This window comes from Oryctolagus cuniculus, chromosome 6 (assembly GCF_964237555.1).
Source record: "Oryctolagus cuniculus chromosome 6, mOryCun1.1, whole genome shotgun sequence".
NCBI lineage: Eukaryota > Metazoa > Chordata > Mammalia > Lagomorpha > Leporidae > Oryctolagus > Oryctolagus cuniculus.
Genome location: NC_091437.1, coordinates 91,326,853 through 91,352,304, shown reverse-complemented (window position 1 = coordinate 91,352,304; position 25,452 = coordinate 91,326,853). Strand labels below are relative to the sequence as shown.

The window sequence follows — 25,452 nt, the reverse complement described above, 5'->3', positions numbered from 1 at the left end:
CCTGCTTCTCTTGTAGTGGAGGGGATTCCAGAAATAACTCCTGTCTGTGCTGTGTGCCATCTCACTCAAGGCTGTGACACAAAGGTGGGTATCATGGCACCTGGGGCCAGAAGTATATGGCTAGTGGAAGAGAAAGAATTTGAAATGTGCTGAGCCAGAAACTCATCTAGGGGAAAATCTTCCCATCATCACACACTTTTAAAATTACAAGCAGAATACTTTGTTTTTTGCTTTTAATAAAATTAATTTTAGAATAATTTCAGATTTACAAGCTGTTGCAAAGATATAGAAATATCCTGTGTACCCTTTAGCAGGTTTCCCCCTGATGTTAACATGTTACATTACCATGATACATGTTAACTTGTTACATTACCATGACACATTTACAAAACTAGGGAGCCAAGTTTAGTACATTGCTGCTTGTATTCACTAAACTCTAGACTTTAGTTAAGTTTTACTAATGTCTACCCTTCAAATAAAATAAAATAAAATAAATCTTAAAAAGGAAAAGAAACTTAAGATCTAGATATCAGGTGTGCTCATTGATATTAGGGTGTCGTTGACTTTAGCCTATCTGAATGGATAGAGATAGGTACTATATTACCACCTTGTTCTTAAATTCTTGCTTATATCTCTGTGTCAGGCAGCCTAAATGGTGGCCCCACAATGTTCCCCGCTTCTGTTTGTTTTTTTTTTTTTTTTTGACAGGCAGAGTGGACAGTGAGAGAGCAGAGAGAAAGATCTTCCTTTGCTGTTGGTTCACCCTCCAATGGCTGCCGCTGCTGGCGCGCTTGGCCGGCGCACCGCACTGATCCAAAAGCAGGAGTCAGGTGCTTCTCCTGGTCTCCCATGGGGTGCAGGGCCCAAGGACCTGGGCCATCCTCCACTGCACTCCTGGGCCATAGCAGAGAGCTGGCCTGGAAGAGGGGCAACTGGGACAGAATCCAGTGCCCTGACCGAGAGTAGAACCCGGTGTGCTGGCGCTGCAAGGCGGAGGATTAGCCTATTGGGCTGTGGCACCGGCTGCTTCCTGGTTTTCACACCTTTATGTAAACACTTTTCCTTGAGCAAGGGCTAGGCCTTGATGAATAAAACATAGCAAGAGAGAGATCATTCCTGAGATTAGTTTAAAAAAAAAAAACAAAAAACAACCTGTGTAGCTTCCCTTTCTTGTCTTCTCTTTCACTCACTTTGAGGAATCCAGTGCTGTGTTTGAGTTGCTGTAAGGAGGCCCACATGGCAAAAAACTGAGGGACAATTCTGACCAGCATCCAGCAAGGAACTTCCATCCATCAGCCTGCAAAAAATTCAGTTCTGCCAACAGCCTCTGTCACTTAAGTCTTGAGATTACTGCAGCCCTGGCTGACACCAGGGTTGTAGCCTTGGGAGAGAACCAAGCTGGAAGTTTTCAGCTAGGTTGCATATGGATCCCTGATGTACACAAGATGTCAGATAATAAATGATACAGGGCAAATGTAGCACAGAGTAGGTTAAACCATTGCTTGTTGTGCCAGCATCCCAAACTGGTTCTGGTTCGAGTTCCAGCTGCTCCGCTTTCAATCCAGCTTCTTGCTAATGCACCTGGGAAGGCAGGTGATGATGGTTCAAGTGCTTGGGCTCCTGCCACCAGGATGGACTCCCTGGCTCCTGGCTTCAGCCTGGCCCAGATCTGACTGTTGTGAGCATTTGAAGAGTGAACCAGCTAATAGAAGATCCATCTCTGTCTTTGTCTCTGTCTCTGCCCTTCAAATAAGTAAGTAAATCTTTTAAAAATGGTTATTGTGTTGAACTGCTAAGTTTTGTACTAATTTCTTTTTTTGTATTAATTTCTTAGGAAGCAGTTGATAACTAATAAAATTCTGTTTCCTCCAAAAGGTCAGATGTTCCTAAATTTCATTTTTGAATCTTAGGTTTTTGTTGAAGTTTGGAAAGAAACAAGGAGTCTTACATGTGAGGATATTAGAAGAAAACAGAAGTTTATTTTTAATGTATTTGATCCTGGTGTTCTTGGCCCAAATTAATGATTCAACTTTCTTGGCAGAATCCAGAACAAACAAAATGTCATCTGCAATTTGGAGTATTTCTAGAATATAGAAAAAAGAATTCACAATTCTCTTACAGTGTGGTCTTGGAAAAAAAAGCCAACAGGAAAGTGAAGTACCATAATGTTATCACTGGGCAAAGATTTATTCATTACTTAATTAGGCAATATTAGATAACTAATGCAGATTCTGAGCTTCCTTTCTTGTAGAGGTGTAACAAAACATCAGATTCCCATTTATTGGTACGCAGTGGGGCTGTGTACTGGTATAGAAAAAATATAGGCATCAAACTCAGATTGATTCATGTTAATACTAGCCTTCTGCCACTGTCTGGTTGCATGGCCTTGGGCAAACCAGTCACCTCCCTGGGTCTCAATTTCCTGGCCTTCACAGTGGATATGGTACCAACTTCAAAGAATAGCCTTGAGGACCGATTACGTAACACTTGTCAAATGCTAAGGCCAATGCGGGGCTTATCACAAGGGTCTGAAAATTAATCACCATAAAGGCCATACAGTCAACCTGCATGGTAGAATCCTGTATTTAATAGAGGAGGAAGCAAATGTCTGTTTCTACCCGAATCTCATTGGATTTAATGACAGGTCCATTTGGTGAGACAAATTCAAAAGTCTGCAAGTCTTACATGGAACTTCCCTAGAAATCAAGGCCTTTCCTTCTAGCTCTACTTTTTCTCTAGCTGAGATTACCTCTCTATAGAAAATGCAGTCCATTGAAATAGGCCTCAACAAGTCTTGTATTAGAATACAGGGAAACCTTCTGGGTGGTAAAAGATCATTGAATAGAGCCGGCGCCGTGGCTCAATAGGCTAATCCTCCACCTTGCGGCGCCGGCACACCGGGTTCTAGTCCCGGTTGGGGCGCCGGATTCTGTCCCGGTTGCCCCTCTTCCAGGCCAGCTCTCTGCTATGGCCAGGGAGTGCAGTGGAGGATGGCCCAGGTGCTTGGGCCCTGCACCCCATGGGAGACCAGGAAAAGCACCTGGCTCCTGGCTCCTGCCAGGATCAGCGCGGTGCGCCAGCTGCAGCGGCGGCCATTGGAGGGTGAACCAGCGGCAAAGGAAGACCTTTCTCTCTCTGTCTCTCTCTCTCACTGTCCACTCTGCCTGTCAAAAAAAAAAAAAAAAAAAAAAAAAAAAAAAAAAAAGATCATTGAATAGGGCAATGCAGAGTCCAGGGGATTTAAAGACAAGTTGGGGCTAGATGTGTATGGGAGACACTGGGCTACAAGATAGCCAGTTAAGACCAATTGGTGGGTTAACCTCATCTTGTAGGAGGTGAGGGTCAAAGATGCAGGCAGTACATTAGCTTCAAAGCTCCTGAATCACTATGAAAGGTAGATATTCTTGGGAGAAGATAATGGTTTAATCTGCTTTAGTCACATAAATATCAATGCAAATGAATATTTTTACTGTGATGCCTAGTAACAAGTTGCAGAACTTTTAAAAAATATATTTTTATTTATTTGTTTGAAAGGCAGAGTGATGGCCGGTGCCGCGGCTCAATAGGCTAATCCTTCGCCTGCGGCGCCGGCACACCGGGTTCTAGCCCAGTCGGGGTGCAGGATTCTGTCCCGGTTGCTCCTCTTCCGGTCCAGCTCTCTGCTGTGGTCCGGGAGTGCAGTGAAGGATGGCCCAGGTCCTTGGACCCTGCACCAGCATGGGAGACCAGCAGAGGTGCCTGGCTCCTGGCTTCGGATTGGCCCAGTGCACCGGCCGTAGCAGCCATTTGGGGAGTGAACCAATGGAAAAGGAAGACCTTTTTCTTCTCTATCTCTCCCTCTCACTGTCCACTCTGCCTGTCAAAAAAAAAAAAAAAAAAAAAAAAAAAAAAAAAAAAAAAAAGGCAGAGTGAGAGACATAGAGCTAGATCTTCCATTTGCTATTTCACTCCCTACAAACTCAAAACCACGAGGGCTTGGCCAGGCTGAAACCAAGAGCCCAGGGTCTCCCATGCGGGTGACAGGGGCCCAGGTACCTAAGCCATTATCAGCTGCCTTCCTAGGTGCATTAGCAGAAAGTTGAATCGGAAGCATCATAGTCAGGACTCTGACTGGCACTCTGGATGGATGCTCCCATGGCAAGCAGCAGCTTAACCTTTTGCACCACAACACTGGCCTCTGTTAACCTATTTTGATTTATTCATACACGTTGGGGTATATTTGATTATTCTGAGCCCTAGAACTATTTTATTCTTATTTGATCAGTGTATAAAGTGACCAAAAAGATCTGTATCCACACAGTTCAAAGATTACTGCCTTCCAGAAATGCTATTGACCCTCCCTGACCTACAAAGCTCTTGTGGTTTTTTTTTTTTTTAATTGTGCAGCCAGCATTGTTGCATAGTGGGTTAAGCCACTGCCTGCAAAACTGGCATCCCATATGGGCACTCATTGGAGTCCCAGCTGCACCACTTCTGATCCAGCTCCCTGCTAACGAGCCTGGGAAACAGAGGAGGATGGCTAAAGTGCTTAGGTCCCTTGCCCTATGTGGAAGACCTGGAAGAAGCTCCTGGCTCCTGGCTTCTGCCTGGCCTAGCCCAGCACCGGCCATTGAGGCCATCTGGAGAGTGAACCAGCAGATGGAAGTCCTCTCTGTCTCTTCCTCTCTGTAACTCTGCCTATTTTAAAATAAATAAAACACAAGTTTTAAAAACCCTTGTAATTATGGGAAATGCTAAATATTCACAAAGATAAAAAACATTGTACAAGGAATCAACACATATCCAACAGCCAGGTTTAACAAGCCTCATCACTGTTTCATCCATAGCTTTTCCCCTCTTCTTTGCTTTTTATTTTTTTTTTAAGATTTATTTATTTATTTGAAATTCAGAGTTATACAGGGGGAGAAAGAGAGAGAGAGGTCTTCCACCCATTGGTTCACTTCCCAATTGGCCGCAATGGCTGGAGCTGAGCCGATCTGAAGCCAGGAGCCAGGAGCCAGGAACCAGGAGCCAGGAGCTTCTTCCAGGTCTCCCACATGGGTGCAGGGTCCAAAACACTTGGGCCATCCTCCACTGCTTTCCCAGGCCATAGCAGAGAGCTAGATCGGAAGTAAAGCAGCTGGGACTCGAACCAGCACCCATATGCGATGTGGCACTGCAGGCGGCGGCTTTGCCTGCTACGCCACAGCGTCGGCCGCTCCTTTACTTTTTTTGAAACTATCTTAGATATGTTGTTTCATCCATAAATATTTCAATGTATATCACTAAAACATAACTAAAATATTCTTTTCAGACCTAAGACATTAATAGTAATTTCCCAATATATCAAATTAGTGAATTTGTTTTTAAAAATGTTTATTGTTAATTTTCATTTATTTAAAATGCAGAGATAAGAGAGATATCCTCCATCCATTGGTTTACTCCCTAAATCTCCAAATGTTGGGGCTGACGCTGTGGCGTAGCAGGTAAAGCCACTGCCTGCAGTGCCAGCATCTCATATGGGCGCCGGTTTGAGTCCCGGTTGCTCCACTTCCAATCCAGCTCTCTGCTATGGCCTGGGAAAACAGTAGAAAATGGCCCAAGTCTTTGGGCCCCTGCACCCGTGTGGGAGACCCGGAAGAAGCTCCTGGCTCCTGGCTCCAGATCGGCTCAGCTCCAGCCATTGCAGCCAACCGGGGAGTAAACCAGCGGTTGGAAGACCTTTCTCTCTCTCTCTCTTTCTGTGTGTGTGTGTGTGTGTGTGTGTGTAACTCTGACTTTCAAATAAATAAATAAATAAATCTTAAAAAAAAAAAAGTGCAATCCAAATGTTGGCAATAGCCAGAGCTGTGCCAGGCTGAAGTCAGGAGTCTAGAACTCAATCTGGACCTCCTTCATGGGCATCAGGGTTCCAAGTACTCAGGCCTTACAGTGTCTGCATTAGCAGGAAGCTGCAATCAGAAACAGAGTCAACATTTGAATCCAGACACTCTATTATGGAAGGTGGGCATCCAAAATAGTGTCTTAGCCACTGCACCAAACATCCACACCTTGCCTGTTGTCTTTTATGGAAGGTGGGCATCCAAAATAGTGTCTTAGCCACTGCACCAAACATCCACACCTTGCCTGTTGTCTTGAAAATTCAGTTTCTTTGGCTCAGCTGCCTAAGAGCACCATACCCGACATTTGGAAGATATGTTTCTTAAATCTATTTCAAATTCTTATTTGAAAAGCAAAGAGACAGAGATAGATAGAGATATCTGTCATTTGTTGGTTTACTTCTCAAATGTTCCCAATCGCTGGTGCTAGGCCAGGCCAAAGCCAGGAACCAGGAACTCAATCCTGTCTACCAGGTGGATAGCATGAATTCAAGAACTTCAGCCATCACCTGTTGCCTCCCACAGTTCTCATTAGCAGGAAACTGAAATTTGAAGTGGAGCTGATCTGTGAAACCCAGGTTAAATCTATTTGAATATACAGTTTCCTTCCCCCAACCTTTTTTTTTTTTCCTTTTTTATTGTGTTAAAAAGGTTTATTTATTTGAAAGAGTTAGAAAGAGGGAGAGGGACAGAGAGAAAGATCAAGAACTTCCATTCCCTCAATCACTCCCCAAATGGCTGCAATGACTGGAGATGGATCAGGTCAAAGCCAGGAGATTGGATCTCCATTGGGGTCTCCCACGTGAGTGGCAGGAGCCCGAGTACATGGGCCATCTTCCTCTGCCTTCCCAGGCACATTGGCAGGGAGTGGGACTGGAAGTAGAACAGGTGAGATGCAAACTGGCTGCCCATATGGGATGCTGGTGTAGCAGGTGATAACCTGCTGGCCCATCCCCCAACCGTTGTTATTGAAGAAACAGACCTTTCTATTGTAGAAATTTCTCAAATTCAAGATTTTGTCGATTATATTCCCTTTTTTAAATTAATTAATTAATTAATTTTGACAGGCAGAGTGGACAGTGAGAGAGAGAGACAGAAAGGTCTTCCCTTGCCGTTGGTTCACCCTCCAATGGCCGCCACGGCTGGTGCGCTATGGCCGACTCACTGCGCTGATCCGAAGGCAGGAGCCAGGTGCTTATCCTGGTCTCCCATGGGGTGCAGGGCCCAAGCACTTGGGCCATCCTCCACTGCACTCCCGGGCCACAGCAGAGAGCTGGCCTGGAAGAGGGGCAACCGGGACAGAATCTGGCGCCCCGACCAGGACTAGAACCTGGGGTGCTGGCGCCGCAAGGAGGAGGATTAGCCTATAGAGCCGCCGCGCCGGCTCCGATTATATTCCTATGGTGACATTTAACACATTCTTTTCTACGTTTACTTTTTTTTTTTTTTTAAGATTTATTTCATTTTACAGACAAAGAGAAAGGTCTTCCATTCGCTGGTTCACTCCCCAGTTGGCCGCAACAGCCGGAGCTGGGCCGAAAGTAAGCCAGGAGCTCCTTCCAGGTCTCCCACACGGGTACAGGGGCCCGAGGACTTGGGCCATTTTCTACCACTTTCCCAGGCCATAGCAGAGAGCTGGATTGGAAGTAGAGCAGCAGGGACTCAAACCAGTGCCCATATGGGATGCCGGCACTGCAGGTGGTGGCTTTACCTGCTAAGCCACAGTGCCGGCCCCAACCTTTTACTATTTTTAAACTGGTAGATAAAAAGGCTTGATATGATTCAGATTCATGTTTTTGGCAAGAACTCTTCATAAGTGACGGAGTGCATTTCCATCAGAAGGCACAGAATGTGTTCCCCAACACTGTAAGATTAACAGCTATTGATCATTATCTAGATTCATGATCTCATTAAGGATTTGCAAAAATTATGATATTCAATTATTCCATTTCATTTCTTAGCTAATTAGTTATCTCTAGGCATAAATTTGTAATGAAAGGTAGGTTGGATGCATGTTTTTCTTTTAGGAAATAATTTTTAAAGATTTATTTATTATGTGAAAGAGTTACAGAGAGATGGAGAAAGATTTCCATCTGCTAGTTTACCCCCCAAATGGCTGCAATGGCTGGGGCTGGGCCAGGCCAAAGACAGGAACCTGGAACTCCATCTGGGTTTCCCATGTGGGTGGTACAAGTACTTGCACCATCATCGGCTGCTTTCCCAGGCATATTAACAGGGAGCTGAAATGGATGCAGAGCAGCCGTGACTCCAACCAGTGCTCGTATGGGATGTCGGCCCAGGAGGTAGCTTAACAACGCCAGTCCCCAAATGCTTGTTTGTGAAGATTTACCACTATCAGAATGATTATCCCACGTTTACTCTTCTGGTTACCTTGAAATACAGTTCATGCAAGAAAGGCAAGCTTAATGATTTACTCTAAGTTTTCAGAACAATGAGTTCATTTCTTATAATTCCCTTATTCAATCCTTAATTCAATCCTTAATTCAATTCAATCCTTAATTCAATTCTTACAATTCCTGTAATAGGTTACAATGATTTTTTTCTTTTATTTCTCTTTCTTTTATCCAGTATCAATAAGTATTCACAATTTTATGATAGTAAATTAGCTTTTATAATCTTTTCTGGAGAGATTTTTAAAAAGGTGTATTTTATTTGACAGGCAGAGAATCTGCTGGTTCACTCCCCAAATGGTTACAACAGGTGGGGCTGGGCGAGGCTGAAGCTAGGAGCCAGGAACTCCATCTGGGTCTCCCATGTGGATAGCAGGAACTAAGTAACTCAGCCTTCATCTGAGGCCTCCCAGGCACATTAGCCGGGAGGTGGATTGGAAGTGGAGTAGCTGGGAAGGAACCAGCACTCACATATGGGATGCGGGTGTCCCAAGCAGTTGCTTAACTTGTTGAGCAAGACACCCACTCATATACAATATCTCATTTAACCCTAAGGGCAGTTTTGGGAAGTATCATGACCATGATCTCTGTTTCCTATAGAGTGGTCAAATGTGGATTGGTCTGATCCACAAGGCACTGAATAGCTTTTTTTTTTTTTTTTTTTTTTTTGAAAGGGGTTCTACTGCATCCCTAAGTGTGGAGCTCACTGATTGCCCTGCAGCCTACCTCTTTATCATATGTGCTCCTCACTGGCAGCTGTTCTAGTGACCCTGAGGTTGTCACTCTCATACTTGTAAAAGCACTTCTCTGAAATTATTAAATATCCTTCTACCTTATAACCCACCTCTTCGATTTCTGTATGGCTGTTGAATACATTTCATTATATTTACATTTATGATTTTACTTGATTCAGACTTAACATATGATATACAAAACTATATTAGTCATAGCCCATTCCACAGAAAATTTATATTATTTTTTTCTTTTTACTTATTTTTTGAGCTGTCTGTTCATTTACTTAATTTCCTTCAGCAATTTTTTTCCCCAGAAACCTTTTATTTAAGGAATTCAAACTTCATGCATTTCATAAATACAACTTTAGGAACATACTAATTCTTCACACCCACCCACATTCTCACCCCTTTCTCTTCTCATTCCTATCCCCATTCTTATTTTTTTACTAAGATCTGAAAAGTTATATTAATTTTAACTTTTCTTTCTGTATTTGGTTCCTGTCTCCCAGACCTCCTTTTCTGGTAACACATGCTGACAATCTATAAACACATGCTGACAATCTAGATTGTATCTTTCCATACAAGTATATAAAGATATACACTTTTATAAACATGTATGGGACTTAATTTGCTATTTTCAAAAATGCAATCATAATATATATACTGTTCAGCACTATATTCTTATCACTTATTTTCTTCCAAGTTTCCTTTTTTCTTTATGGTTATACCATGATTTACTAAAACATTCCACTATTGATATGAATTTGTTGAATGTATTTTTTTGGCCACAGTTCTGCAATAAGCATGTCTGTTCTTTTTTACTGGTGTTTTTACATTCTATGGTTTAGATTCTTGAGAACATTATTGCTGAGCCTAAATACAGTATTTCTTTTTTCAGAGTAGAATCTGCTGTATTGTTCTCTAAAATGCAGAAATAATTTACATTTCCATAGCAATAGTTGAGAATCCTCCTTCTACCCATCATCTCTGCCAGCAACAGTGTGTCATTTTGGTTTTTGCCAATCTGATCAGTATCAAGTGATTGTTCTTGTTATATTAATTTGCATTCCCTAATTACAAGTGAGCTTACATGTCTTTTCATGTTCATTGGTCACATGAACTTTTCCTTTATTAAATACCCATTTATATTATTTGCCCAATTTATTCTCTTGTTGAATAACTTATAATTAATTTCCAATTGCCACTATCAATCCAGTGGCTTGAAAACTTACCCCCAAAGTTATTGTCTATTGACTTTGCTTATATATTGGCCAGGTTATAAACTTCCTAAAAACACAAGTCAAGAACACCCCCGCCCCCAGCTGCTTCAGTAGTAGGTTTCCAACTTAAATAAATCCTGCTTTTCTCTCTCTTAAAAACAATAACAAACAAACAAGTCAAATATGGCCATCTTTTTCTTTTTAACTTCTGTGTTTCCAGTCTTTGTAATCTCTATGGTGCATCAATTTAAGCTGGCATTCCATATCCTGCTAATATGCCTGGAAAAGCAGGAGATGGTCTCCATCATCCATGTGGGAGACCTGGATATAGTTCCCAGGTGTTGGCTTCAGCCCAGGCCACACCTCCCTATTGTGTTCATTTGGGGAATGAACCAGTCGATGGAAGCTCTCTCTCTCTCTGTTGCTCTGCCTTTCAAATAAATAAATATAGCTTTAAAAAAAAATACTAAATGTTTCCCTTACTTCTAGGTTATAAAGGTAGCCTCTAAAGTTTGAGTTTCTAATACACCCTGGAATTTAATTTTTTGGTAAATTATGCAATATATAGATCCAATTTTATTTTCATTCAAATGCATACTCAGAGCTTCCATTTATAATATTTTCTTCTCTATAAAATTTCTATTTTCACATTTTTATTTTTTATTTTATTTTTAAAGGTTTATTTATTTGATTTAAAAAAAGATTTATTTATTTGAAATGCAAAATTAAAGTGAGAGAGAGAGAGAAAGATCTTTCACCTGCTGGTTCACTCCCCTCAAATGACCACACGGCCAGAGCTGGGTTGATTTGAAGCCTGGAGCTTCTTCCAGGTCTCCCACATGAGTGTAGGGGCCCAAGCATTTGAGCCAACTTCTACTGCTTTCCCAGGTGCATCAGCAGAGAAAGTGGGTTGGAAGTGGAGCAGCCAGGACTGGAACCAGCACCCAGATGGCATGCAGGCGGCAGTTCAACCTGCTGTGCCACAATGCTGACCCCTGAAAAAAACTTTTAAGCTTAAAATGTTGCTTTATCAATGTTTCAGAAACCATTGTTCCTTGAGCTCCTTAGATCATGAGCTCCTCAAAGGCAGGGATTATGTTTTCCCTTGACTTTGAATCTATAGCTCAGACTGTCTATGGCAGATTGTATGTGCTTTAAAAAAAAATGGTTGTTAAATAATTGAATAAAATTGCAGTATCTGAATCATGTGTCTTAAGCAACACAGCTATTGAGAAACCTGACATTCCAGCTGTGTTATGTAGCAAAATATCCAGGGCTAAGTACAAACAATGATTCATAATGGTAGGTAGCATAGCTTCAATTAGTTCAAGTACAGACATTTTAATATGGAAATATGAATTCTTAAAATCCTCAAGACCTTCCTGAGGCTTGTAATCTACTGGTGCTTAATAAAAAAAATATTTAAAAAGATTTATTTATTTGAAAGGCAGAGAGAGGGGAGAGAGACAGAGAGAGAGATCTTCCATCACTCCCTAGATGGCCAAAATGTCCAGGGCTGGGTCAGACCAAAGCCAGGAGCCAGCTTCATCCAGGTCTCCCATGTGAGTGACAGGGGCCCAAACACTTGGGCCATCTTCTGCTACTTTCCCAGGTGCATTAGCAAGGAGCTGGATAGGAAGTGGAGCAGCTGGGACATGAAAAAGTGCCCACAAGGGATGCCAGTGTCACAGGTGTCGGCTTTACCAGCTAAACCCCAACACTACCAATAAACTATTTTTTGTGTGTGTGTGAATAATAATGCTAGTCATCTACCCTATATATTAATCTCACTTAATCTCAACACTTTAATGGCAGAATTACTCTCAATGGAAGAAACATGATTAGATTTAATTTTGGGTTGTAAGATTCCAAAAGACAAAGACTTTCTGGAGTATACATTCTGGCAGCACTGGAAACTTCAGTCCTCAATTACTAGTTGGGAAAATGCCAAATGTTGTTTCCCTTCCTAATACACATACATAAATTAACTTTAGCAAAAACAGTTAATTTTACTTTTCTGGGTTATTGAGTTGTTTTTAATAACAATTCTGAACAAAATTTCATTTACTCAGCCAGGTGGGTTATGTTTAACCTGGCTGTGCCCTTTGAACTTCTTATATTTACTTTTTTACAGTTTCCACATTTACAATTGCCTTTCCCTCCTCTTTTTCAGTTTCAGCAGTTGACTGCTCTGGTTGACTGCTCCAAGTAAGACTGGTGCTTCTACCACTAGACATTACGCATCATCTTTTTGGTTCTTTTTCTTTTACCTCAGTGTTCACTCACCACCAGTCCCTCTTGTGGGAAACAGAAACCATGCCAGCCTTGGTTTTCCAAAAGTTCAAAGGGTGTGAAACAGACCAGTCATTGTTTTCTACTTGGCTTCACCTCATTCCTATTTTCTTCTTGAGCTTATTAGAAGATCAAACCAAGAACAAGGGAACACAAAGACATTTAAGTACAAGTAACAGCCTGTTTTTTAAAAATTCACTTACAATGTACAGGAGATCTTGGCAGAGAATGCAGGCCTGGATGTTTACTTTCACCCACACACTCTCTCCCTATTGGAGGCTTCTCAGATCCCCTCTCATTCTATTACATAAACCACATGGCGATAGCAAACTGTGAAAGAGCACATTCAAAACCTGTTCAGTGTGGGTTAAGTGCAATGGTGCATTAGTTTCACAGACTGATCTGAGGGATTTAGTTGGCATTTCTATGAAGAGAAATACTTTTAACACATAAAAAAAGTCTCTCTCTGAACAAAACAAATACTTCAGTGGCTGTAATCTATAAAACAAGTATATAATCCTTACTTTAATAGAGGACAATATTAAAAAAAAAGCTTCAAGACGAATTTGAGCAAATTCTCTCAGACCACAAGAACCTTGCAAGAAAAAAACAAAAAAAAAAAAAAAAACAAAAAAAAACTCTTTCCAAAAAATAAGCCTTCTTCGTGGCCTTGGCTTTGCTCGTAAGGTAACTGGACACCAACGAGATATGAATGAAAGCAAAAGAACACCTAATATAGTGCTAAAGTAAAGCTAAAAAAAAAAAAAGTAAAAACTAACAAAATTTAAATACTATTAATTGAAACTCACGGAAGCGAATGGAATTGCTTTGCTAGAACTGAAGGAGTTGCTAAAGAAGAAACGTTCAAGTTGAATCTCTGAACTCAGCAGCCAAGAAGCCCGCCCGCCCAGCGCCCGAAAGCTGGGAATTGTAGTCGGAAAAGCGCGAAGGTTTCTCAACCAGAATCAGATTTCTTTGGCTGGGGCTTGGTGGACAGAGAGTTGCTAGGTCCAATTCAGTGTTCTTGATCCTCATTGGGCCCGTCCACTGAACACTTAGTGCATTTCTCCAGTTCACCATTGAGCGAGTCGTTCTAAGAAGGGCTTCACTGATTGGACAATTCTCTTCGCGTTGGATTCACCATCAGCCAACGGGAAGGCAGAACCGACGGAGGTGGCAGGGTCACTGGGGGGAGATTCTGCAGAGTCTCGCCCCGCCAGCTCCTTCGCTCTTGGGCTCTTTGAGTTAGTCCGGTTGTTCGCGATTACCGAGGCCGCTGCAGCGAACGGAGTGGGCTCGTCCGGCGTCGCCCGCGTGCCTCCGCCTCATTCATCGGCGTGGCCCTGATGGTGCGGGAGGCTCTGGACTCCTGAAACTCTGGAGCGGTAGGTAGGGGCCAGGGGCGGCAGACAAAGCGGTGGAGACGGGAAGGCCGCGGGCAGCGGCACCTGCACCCGGGCGGCGGCGAATCGGCCGGGACGGGGGACGCCGCCTCCTGTCTTCTTGTCCGGGTCTCGCCGCGGCGCTTGAAAACGCCCTCCTGCCATGTGTCATGTGAAAATGTTAGCTTTGTTCACTTCCTCCCTGTGCCCCCGACGTCCGACTTTTACTCACCCGAACCTCGGTAATGGGTGTCAGCCCCTCGCTCTTTGCTTCATCTCTCCTTTAATCTTCCTTTCTGTTAGGGTCTGCACCTCGCGTGATCAGTGTTCACGTCTCTGTGTCCAACATAACTTCTTGGCAAGGGCACTCACGTTGTTAGCTGTCCTTTCGTGACACTCCGTGTATTCGAGTGTCACGGCGGTCCTCAAGGTAACCCCAACGCTTGGAGCAGAGGTCCCCGCAGGCTCGAGTGTTGTTCGTGTTTGTTCGTGGCTGGCCGCTTTCGCTACCATCTCATTGATCGCGGTAACCGCACACGAAGGTTCAGGTGAGGGAACTGAGGCTCTGAGGAGGTAATCCAATTTCTCAAAGAGTTAAAGTTACTTGCTAGTAAGGGGAGAGCCGGCTTTCATCTCAATGCTTAAGTCGTTTTTTAAAAACTCGGTTAGCTGACTAAGGACTCAGGTATTGTGTGTACCCTCTGCAGCATGTAAGAGCTAAATAGTTCTGTGAAGTGGCGAACCTTGGCTGAAAGAAAAGAAAATCTTTCACCATCTTCCTCATTACAGGTGTCTCACATATGTCTAATTCTTTGGTTCTCAAAAAGTGTGGTTCCCTGACAAATAGCAAAGACCACACCTGGAGGCTTGTTGGAAATGCAGAATCCTAGGCCTCACTCCACCAACGGAATCGGAATTTGCTTTTTATAAAAAAATTATTTGAGGGGCTGGCGCTGTGGCGTAGCTGGTAAAGCTGCCGCCTGCAGTGCTGGCATCCCATTTGGACACCGGTTCGAGTACCGGCTGCTCCACTTCCGATCCCGCTCTCTGCTGTGGCCTGGGAAAGCAGTAGAAGATGGCCCAAGTCCTTGGGTCCCTGAACCAGCGTGGGAGACCTGGAAGAAGCTCCTGGCTCCTGGCTCCTGGCTTTGGATTGGCGCAGCTCCAGTTGTTGAGGCCATCTGGGGAGTGAACCATCAGATGAAGACCCCTCCCTCCCTCCCTCCCTCTCCCCCTCTCCCCCTTTCTCCCTTTCTTTCTCCCCCTTTCCCCTCTCCCCCTCCTCTGTGTAACTCTTTAAAGTAAATAAATAAATCTTTAAAAAAATTATTTGAGAGAAAGAGAGAACGAGCTCTCATCTGCTAATTCACTCCCCAGTTCCCTGTAGGAGCCAGGAATGCATTCGGGGGTCTCTCATGTGAATGGTAGGGACCCAACCACTTGAGCCAGCATCGCTGTTTCCTAGGATCTGCTTTGGTCGGGAGCTGGGAGAAGAACCCAGTTACTCTGAAGTAGGACATAGGTGTCTTAACTGCTAGGCCAAGGGCTTGCCCCCAGAATTTCCTTTTCTACAAGATTCCCTAGGTGCCCAGAATGTTCATAAGTTTGGGAGTGAACATTCATTGTCTTAAAATTATTTGTTTATCCAGATTTAACTAAAAAGAGAAAATCATGAGATGCAATATATCTATATCTATGTGTTCTAATAGGACTGCATATGTGGAGAGATAGGGAAAAATTGTTTTCCAACAATTACATCATCTGCTAGTTATAATTTTAAAATATGTCTATATTGGCAATTTTAGCATAGCTGCCAAAAATCTTAAAATAGACATGAATATTAACAGTAATTCAAAAGTATTTTATAAGACATCATATGCTGATCTTAAACGTAAGAGGCAGGCTTACACCAAAGAACTGTTAAATACTGCTAACAGAATTTCACACACCTTCTGTGTACTTGCACACAATCTGGGTACAGACTAATTTTCCACTGTAATCTGGCCCCCCCCCCCCCAATTTCATTCCCTTAATCAAGACTTTCCAATCAGTTTTTCTTTGGAAGGAAGGGGGTGGATTTGCAACTGTTTTTTTCCAGTTTGTTAATTTGGTTTTCTGGTATTAAAAACTGAAACCCAGTTCCAAATTCACATTATCTCTTGTTACTCAGTAATTAGAGAAAGTCTTGTAGTTTTAGTGTTCAGGGTTTCATTCAGATGTTCACTGCCATTTTCAAGAGACACACATTTTTTAACCAAGATAAATTTTTAATGGCTCTAATTTGCACCAGAAATCACTTGATTTGCTTATTAAACTAAGTTTGGAGCCTGTGTGTGTGTGTGTGTGTGTGTGTTTTCTTAGAATATTTATTTGTTTGAAAGAGTGACAGTGGGGAGAGAGACAGAGATCATCCATCTATGGTTCACCCCTACCTCCTCCCAAATGACCACAACTGCCTGACCACAACTGTCCAATCTGAAGCCCGGAGCCTGGAACGCTATCCAGGTCTCCCAGGTGGATGGCATCTTCCACTGTCTTCCCAGGTGCATTAGCAGGGAGCTGGATTGGAAGCAGAGCAGCCAGGACTAGAACCAGGGCATTGGAAGCTGCAGCTTAACTACTGTGCTACAACAGCACCTGTTTTCATTTTCTGAACAATTCCGTGACTATCTCTTTAAAAATCTGCTGTGTGAACTCCCTCTGCATTCTATAGAGGTATTTATCACTTATTAGGGCTCAGGCAATGTGGTAGTTAGAAGGGGATGTCAGAATAATGATATCAAAAATATTAAAATAAGAATATAAAAATCAACTCTTAGTAGTGAAAAATTCTCTCCTGAAGTTTGCATAAAACTCTTCTCATTTGAGTGGCAAACCATGGTTTCTGCTTGCTTTTCTGATGCCTTTATTTAAGTGTCACAGGAAATGTAGTCCTTGACTGCAGCTCTGCCTGCTGTATTAGGTATTAGGTATTAGGTAAGGTTTTTGATGCCTTCCGATGTCGTAGACGTTTTCCTAGGCAAATCCTGATTTGAGCTCTGACCTTACCAGTAGGCTTTGAAGATTGGAAGTTTTAACTATTTTCACTTTTTTTTTTAAAGATTTATTTGTTTATTTGAAAGAGTTACACAGAGAGAGAAGTCTTCCATCTGCTGGTTCACTCCCCAGATTGCTACAATGGCTGGAGCTGCGTTGATCCGAAGCCAGGAGCTTCTTCCAGGTCTCCCATGTGGGTGCAGGGGCCCAAGGATTTGGGCCATTTTCTACTGCTTTCCCAGGCCACAGCAGAGAGCTGGATTGGAAGTGGAGCAGCCAGGACTTGAACCAGTGCCTATATGGGATGTTGACACTGCAGGTGGCAACTTTACCCGTTACGCCACAGCGCTGGCCCCTTCGCTTTTGTTCATCTCAAAGGAACAGGAAGGCTCTACTTTTTCAGGGTCATTTCTACTGAATAGTTGTCTAAGGACTATTTAGTTAAGAACAGAACACTCCAATTCCAAGACAGTATTTTATAGAAGAGAGTGTCAACTAGCATACTTTTTTTTTTTTTTTTTTTGTGACAGGCAGAGTGGACAGTGAGAGACAGAGAGAAAGGTCTTCCTTTGCCGTTGGTCCACCCCCTCCAATGGCCGACGTGGCCGGCACGCTGTGGCCGGCGCATTGCGCTGATCCAATGGCAGGAGCCAGGTACTTATCCTGGTCTCCCATGGGGTGCAGGGCCCAAGCAGTGGAGGTGCAGTGGTGCCGGTGCTGCAGGCGGAGGATCAGCCACAGCAGAGAGCTGGCCTGGAAGAGGGGCAACCGGGACAGAATCTGGCACCCGACTGGGACTAGAACCCGGTGTGCTGGCGCTGCAAGGAAGAGGATTAGCCTAGTGAGCCGTGGGGCCGGCCCAACTAGCATATTTTTTATATATATTTTTTAAAGATTTATTTATTTATTTGAAAGAGTTACACAGAGAGAGAAAGATCTTCCATCTGCTGGTTCAGTCCCCAACTTGTCTCAACAGCCAGAGCTGTGCTGATCTGAAGCCAGGAGCTGGGAGCTTCTTCCAGGTCTCCCATGCTGGTTCAGGGACCCAAGGACTTGGGCCACCTTCTGCTGCTTTCCCAGGCCTCAGAAGAGCTGGATTGGAAGTGGAGCAGCTGGGACTTGAATCAATGCCCATGTGGGATGCCGGCACTGCAGGAGGTGGCTTTACCCTCTATGCCACAGTGCTGGCCCCTACTTGTTTATATTTTGAAAGGCAGAGAGAGCCAGAGATGTCTTATTTGCTGGTTTATTCCCCAAATGCCCACAACAGCTAGAACAAGGCCAGGACAAAGCAGGGAGCTGGGAACTCTGGTACTCACTGGATGGCAAGGATCCAACTACTCCAGCCGTGACCTGCTGCCTCTGAGGGTGTGTAGTAGCAGAAGGCTGGAGTCAAGAGCACAGCCAGGACTGCAACCCATAAGTTGAACTCGGGCACTCTGATAAGGGATGCAGCATCTTTACTATACCGTGTGTCCACTCCCAGTATTTGGATCGTAACAGTGATTTGGCTCTGGTGCCTTCAAGCTGGTAATTAGTTCTGCAGATTCCATTTTGGATAGGATTTGTTGTGCTGATCACACCACATGTAGCTTGTGGGTAAGCTGGTTTGTGAACAGTGATATTCAGGATGCTGATAAGAGGCACTTGAGAGGCAACATGGCCTTAGACCCCTTAGGTTTCTCTGTGCTTTTCAGTCTGTTGCTTTTCCTTCATTCCTTCCTTTTTTATTAATTTTAATTTCTTTGAAAAACACACAGAGATCTTGTGTGTTTTTCTTGCATTTACTGGTTCATTTTCCAACTGCCTTCAACAGCAAGGGCTGTGCCAGGCTGAAGCCAGGAGGCTAGAACTCAGACTGGGTCTTAGGTGGCTGGTGGGAACCCAGGTACTTGAGCCATCATCTGCTGCCTCCCAGGGTACACAGTAACAGGAAACTGGAATAGAAAGCAGTACTGAGATGAGAACCCAGGCATCACAGTGTGAGAGGCAGGCTTCCTATGTGCTGTGCCAAATGTTAATCCTTATTGACTTTTCTTTTTGTCCTGACTTTTTTTTTTTATTTGACAGAGTTATAGACAGAGAGAGAGAAAGGTCTTCCTTCCGTTGGTTCACTCCCCTAATGGACGCCATGGTCAGTGCTGCTCCAATCCGAAGTCAGGAGCCAGGTGCTTCCTCTTAGTCTCCCATGCGGTTACAGGGCCCAAGCACTTGGGCCATCCTCTGCTGCCCTCCCGGACCACAGCAGAGAGCTGGACTGGAAGAGGAGCAACTGGACTAGTACCCAGTGCCCCAACCGGGACTAGAACCTGGGGTGCCAGTGCTGCAGGCGGAGGATCAGCCAAGTGAGCCATGGCGCCAGCCTTTTTATCCTGACTTTAAAAGTTAAAGTGATAGCTATAATGCTTTCCTTTTGAGAAGATACCTACCAAAGCCCTCTTTTCACTGAGCTGTTTCTTTGGTATTTTCTTGTAGATTTCTAAATGCACTAATGTATTTTATTTGGAATATATATATATTATATGTATATAGTCATGTGGTTTGAGTTAAAGATCCTTAGTGGTTTTTAATTGCTAAGTTATTCTAATATCATTTTTTAAATAATCTTACTCTTTTTCATTGATTTCTTTTTTCTTTCTTTTTTAGATTTATTTATTTATTTGAAAGGCAGAGTTACAGAGAGGCAGAGAGAGAGGTCTTCCATCTGCTTGTTCACTCCCAAAATGGTCACAGTGGCTGGAGCTGGGCCAATCCTGAAGCCAGGAGACAGGAGCTTTTAACGGGTCTCCCATGCAGGTGCAGGAGCCCAAGCACTTGGGCCATCTTCTGCTGCTTTCCCAGGCCATGGCAGAGAGCTGGATTGAAGTGGAACAGCTGGAACTTGAACCGGCATCCATATGGGATATGGACATTGCAGACAGCAGCTTTACCCTCTACACCACAGTGCTGGCCCCAGTCATTAATTTCTGACATCATATTTTTCATTGATTCTGACATTCACTGATTTCTGACACCATAACTCAAATCTATCACTTACTAAGCATTTACCATGTGCTAGGAACTAGTCTAAGCCCTTTAGGCATATTATCATTTCATCTATGCAATAAGCTGTTTGGTAACTGTCATAATTGATCCCATTATACTGATTAAGAAACTGAGACAGCATTAGCTCCCCCATTTCGCGGAGGAACGACACAGGACCCTGCGCTGTTCTTTTGTCTGCTCGGCCCTTCCTGGGTTTGCTGCTGGTCCTTCCCGGGTTGGCTGCTGATCCTTCCACCTCCGTGGAAGGGCGGCTCCCCCTGCCACTTTCCCCACTTCCGCGGGGGAGCGGCACATCGCCGGCCGGCTCTCTCGGGGGCTGCTCAGATGTTATCCGGATGTTCCCTTTAGATGTTCCTGGTGCATGTTGTCTCTCTCCTACTTTATAGTCCTCTTCCACCAATCCCAACTCTGCTACCCACACGCCGAGTATGCTGCTCTCCTCCAATCAGGAGCAGGATCAGCTCCTGCAGGTTATTGGTCGAACTGGAGGCAGCTGTGTAAAAGTTGTTTACTCCTCTCCCAGCGCCATATTGTGGGAGAGCAGATGCATAGAATAGGTCTTTTTTTTTATACTTTCTTTTTTATTTTTTTATTTTTTTAACTTTTATTTAATGAATATAAATTTCCAAAGTACAGAATATTGATTACAATGACTTCCCCCCCATAACGTCCCTCCAACCCGCAACCCTCCCCTTATCCACTCCCTCTCCCCTTCCATTCACGTCAAGATTCATTTTCGATTCTCTTTATATACAGAAGATCAGTTTAGCATACATTAAGTAAAGATTTCAACAGTTTGCTCCCGCACAGAAACTAGAATAAGTCTTAATTCCAGTAACTTAGTCTAGTCCGAGTTGCTCCCCACAAGACAGTTTTAGGGATTTGCCTCAAATCACAAAGCTACCAAGAAGAGAGCCTAGGTCTGAGTCAGTTGGAAGCTGTCTTTCTTATATTGACTGCATAAATAACTGTCTTGGGAGAAGTACAAGTTGAGGCTCCCTCATCTGAAATCTGAAATGCTTCATACTCTAAAACCTTTTTTTTTTTTTTTTTTTTTTTTTTTTTTTTTTTTAATTTTTGACAGGCAGAGTGGACAGTGAGAGACAGAGACAGAGAGAAAGGTCTTCCTTTGCCGTTGGTTCACCCTCCAATGGCCGCCGCTGCAGCCGGCGCACCGTGCTGATCCGATGGCAGGAGCCAGGATCCAGGTGCTTTTCCTGGTCTCCCATGGGGTGCAGGGCCCAAGCACCTGGGCCATCCTCCACTGCACTCCCTGGCCATAGCAGAGAGCTGGCCTGGAAGAGGGGCAACCGGGACAGAATCCGGCGCCCCGACCGGGACTAGAACCCGGTGTGCCGGCGCCGCAAGGTGGAGGATTAGCCTATTGAGCCACGGCGCCGGCTCCATACTCTAAAACCTTTTGAGTTGGCATTAACATGATGCCATGAGTGGAAATCCCACAACATGAAACTTTGCTTCATGCACAGAAATTATTAAAAACATTGTACAAAATTACATGCAAGATATGTGTATAAGGTGCATAGGAAGCAGGCATGAATTTTTTTAGACTTGGATCCTCAAGGTGTCTCAATTTGTATATGCAAATATTCCAATATCCAACAAAATCCAAAACCAGAAACACTTTCTGGTCCTGAGCATTTCAGAGAAGGGATGTCCATGTCCAGCCTGTGTCTGTCTCTCCCTTTCCCTACTGCTACTACTTTACTCTGATAGCTTTGTGTGTTTCAATGCATGGTAAGACCAGTTCTGCTTTATTGCTTTTTTCCCTCAAAATAACTTTGTGGTTGTCTTTCTGGATTTACAGAGTAATTTTGACCCTGTTGCCCTCACGGATGGTACTGTTATTGAAATTAACATAAAGCTCATTAATTTGTGGGAAGTGGTTGCAACTTTATATTCTGTCCAGTAAGGAATACACTATGTAGTTGGACTAATTGAAGTTACTGTTTTTAACTTTCTGCATGTATGAAGATTATTCCATAAGATTTTGTTTCTTTGGCTTTTCTAAGTCTTGCATGTTTAACTTTTCTAAAATACTGTTTACTTTTGTGGAACAAAGATATGCTGAAGTTATAAGAGCTGTATGCTAAGTAGAAAGCTGACCAGTTTAGGAAATAATGAATACATTTTCAGCCCAGTATTACACTAATTAGCTTTTGTACTAATTAGCTTTTGGGATCTGGGTCATATTATTTAGCTTCTCTGTGACTGTTTCCTTACCTGTCCAATGAATTACCTATCTCATTCTTGCTATTCTTGCTTTACTAATAGGTGGTAGAATATGGCATACTCAGAAAAGAACAAATTGTCTTAGATTCAGTTCAGATTCACTATAATCTCCCAAACTCTGCTGGCCTCAGGTACAAGTAAGATACCCTTCTTGACTTCTGGATTCAGCCGCCTTTGATTCTTTCCTTTTTTTCTAGGGGGTTTTATCTTTTGTAGACCCAGTAGGTTAGTTTTTTGTTCATAGATGAATAAGAAAAAAAAAAAAAGGCTGTCATCTAGCCACTTTTCCCTGAAGCTCTTGTTTCAGGCCCAGAAATATTCTAGAGGGGAAAAAAGCACTGGCAATGTTACGGTTTGAGAAGCATATCAAAGGTTATAAGCTTGAACTGTGAAGATCTTGTTTATTGTGACTTTAGTGTTAAAATATGTATTGCTAAGAGAAAGTTTATTGGAATATTGAGCATGACATATGTTCTTTAAACACTGTGCACACATAAATAGCTTGATTTCTTCAGTCAGCTTCTTGTGTTCATTTTACTTTTCTCAAACTGTGGAATTTGCCAGTTCTTATTTTTTGTGTGATTTGGATTCATCTGTTTCTTTCAAAAGATGCTGTAATCCTAGTTATTTAACAGATGCCATACTACACCTCAGCAGCCTAGAACTAATCTTGTAAACTTTTTCTACAGAATTTGAGATTTTCTTCACGTGCATGGCCTAGAAGATGAATTCTTCCTCCTCTACCATGAATGAAGAACCTGATGCTCTATCAGTAGTTAACCAGCTACGAGATTTAGCAGCAGATCCATTAAATAGACGAGCCATCGTCCAGGACCAGGGATGTCTGCCTGGCCTTATTCTGTTTATGGACCATCCCAACCCCCCTGTGGTCCACTCAGCTTTGCTCGTAAGTTGGCATTAGTAATTTCAATCTCAGTGTTTTAATTTTGCAGAGTTGCAAGATGTTGAAAAAGGCATTAGATGACATGGTAAAAAAAAATATCCAAAGAGGATATAGAGCACATTATATTCCGTACAGATGGCCCTCAATATCCATGTGTTCTGCATTCTTTGATTCAACCAATGCAGGATTGAAAGTATTCAGAAAAAAGAAAAGTGTGTCTGTACTTTCTTGTACAACTTTTTATAGTATAACAACTGTTTGTTTACATAATATTTACATTGTATTAGTGATTAATGTGATCTAGAGATGATTTAAACTATGTAGGTGGCTGTGGATAGGTCATATGTAAATACTATGCCATTTTATAAGGGATTTGAGAGTTGTGGATTTTGGTGTAGGTAGGGAGGGGGCCTGGAACCATTCCCCCACAGTACCAAAGGAGGACTGTATTTCCTTATATACAAACATATACATGTGTTTAGTCCTTTTACACAAACGGTAATATGGTTTGTTGTTTTTGTTATTTTTTTTAAAGTTTTGTTTATTTACTTGAAAGTCAGAATTACAGAGAGAAAGAGAGACACAGGGAGAGAAAGATCTTTCCTCTGTTGGTTCACTCCCCAGATGACTGCAACAGCCATGACTGGGCCAGGCCAGAATCAAGAGCTAGGAGCTTTATCCACCCATACAGTTGGCAGAGGCCCACACACTTGGGCCATCTTTGCTGCTTTTCCCAGGCCATCAGCAGGGAGCTGGATCAGAAGTGGTACCGCTGGAACATGAACCTGTGCCCATATGTGCTGTCTGTGTTGAAGGTGGCGGCTTTACCTGCTGTGCCACAACACTTGGCCCTGTTGTTTTTATTCTTTAACAAATGGTAGCATACCGCATGTTTGGAATGTTCTGCCACTTCCTATTTTTAGTTAACAAGCAATCTTGAGGAATGTCCATATCAGTGTAGACATTTAAATTTAAAAGACGCTTATTTGAGTTTTTATTTTATGACAGTTTTTTTTTTTAAAAAGATTTATTTATTCGAAAGAGTTACAGAGAGAGGTAGAGAGAGAAAGACAGGTCTTCCATCTCCTGGTTCACTCCTAATGGCCACAGTCGCTGGAGCTAAGCCTGTCAGGAGCCAGGAGCCTCTTCTGGGTCTCCCACATGGGTTCAAGGGCCCAAGCATTTGGACCATCCTCTGCTGTTTTCCCAGGGAGCTGGGAAAGTGGAGCAGCCAGGAGTCAAACTGAAGCCCATGTGTGATGGTGGTGCTGTAGGCTGGGGCTTTAACCTGCTGCACAACAGCGCCGGCCCCTATGACAGCTTTTTAAGATGTATGCCACATAACATCATAGAATCCACAATTTAAAGTGTGAATTTCGGGGCTGGCGCTGTAGTGCAGTGGGTTAACATCCTGGCCTGAAGCGCCGGCATCCCATATGGGCACCAGTTTGAGACCTGGCTGCTCCACTTTCTATCCAGCTCTCTGCTGTGGCCTGGGAAAGTAGTAGAAGATGGCCCAAGTCCTTGGGCCCCTGTACCTTCGTGGGAAACCCGGAAGAAGCTCCTGGCTCCTGGCTTTGGATCGGTGCAGTGCTGGCCATTGTGGCCAATTGGGGAGTGAACCATCGGATGGAAGACTTCTCTCTCTCTCTCTTTGTCTCTGTCTCTGTCTCTCTCTGTGTAACTCTGCCTTTCAAATCAATAAATCTTTAAAAAAAATGTACATTTCAGTTGTGTTAGTATTCACAGAGTTGTGCAGCCGTCACCACAATCCATTTTAGAACATTTTCATCAAAAGAAACTCTGCACATTTTACCTCTTCTGCAAACCACCCCCCTCTGTCCGTAAGTAACCATCAGTCTATTCTTTATTATGTGTATGTGCCTATTCTGGTGAAAATGCCTATTAATTTTTCATATACATAGAATCATACTGTATGTGACCTTTGTGACTGGCTTCTTTCACTTAGCTTAAAGTTTCCAAGGTTTATCCATACTGTGGCTTGTGTCAGAATTTCTTTTTGTGGGGCTGGCACTGTGATGTAATAGGTTGAGCATCTGCCTGTGGTGCTGGTGTCCCATGTGGTACAGATTGATCCAGCTTCAGATTGGACCAGTTCCAGCTGTTGAGGCCATTTGGGGATAGAACTAGCGGATGGAAGACCTCTCTTCTGTTTCTCGCTCTCTCTGTCTGTAACTGCCTCTTAAGTAAAAAATCAATTAAAAAAACCCAGAATTTCGTTTTGTGGTTGAATAATACTCCATTTTATGGATATGCCATATTCTGTTTATCCATTCATTAGTTAACAGACATGACACTT

The 25,452-nt window shown here is 43.2% G+C and overlaps 2 protein-coding genes across 3 annotated transcripts in view; one reads left to right on the top strand and one right to left on the bottom strand.

The window, feature by feature from the left end:
- Window positions 1–13,386, bottom strand: part of MTFR1 (mitochondrial fission regulator 1) — a 99,040-nt gene extending 85,654 nt beyond the window's left edge. Inside the window, exons 1-2 of the mRNA XM_070075102.1 lie at window positions 13,325–13,386; window positions 12,719–12,845 (exon numbers count right to left, since the gene is read on the bottom strand). The gene's annotated coding sequence lies outside the window, so the exon portion shown is untranslated. The remainder of the gene's footprint in view (window positions 1–12,718; window positions 12,846–13,324) is intronic.
- Window positions 13,387–13,648: 262 nt separating this feature from the next.
- The window catches only part of ARMC1 (armadillo repeat containing 1), a 34,161-nt gene continuing 22,357 nt past the window's right edge, over window positions 13,649–25,452 (top strand). The window contains exons 1-2 of one of the 2 annotated variants that reach the window (XM_002710530.5): window positions 13,649–13,900; window positions 22,918–23,135. In XM_002710530.5, the coding sequence (XP_002710576.1) occupies window positions 22,953–23,135 (183 nt within the window). In that variant the 5' untranslated portion in view covers window positions 13,649–13,900; window positions 22,918–22,952. The remainder of the gene's footprint in view (window positions 13,901–22,917; window positions 23,136–25,452) is intronic. The other variant, XM_070075103.1, reaches the window with a different exon arrangement.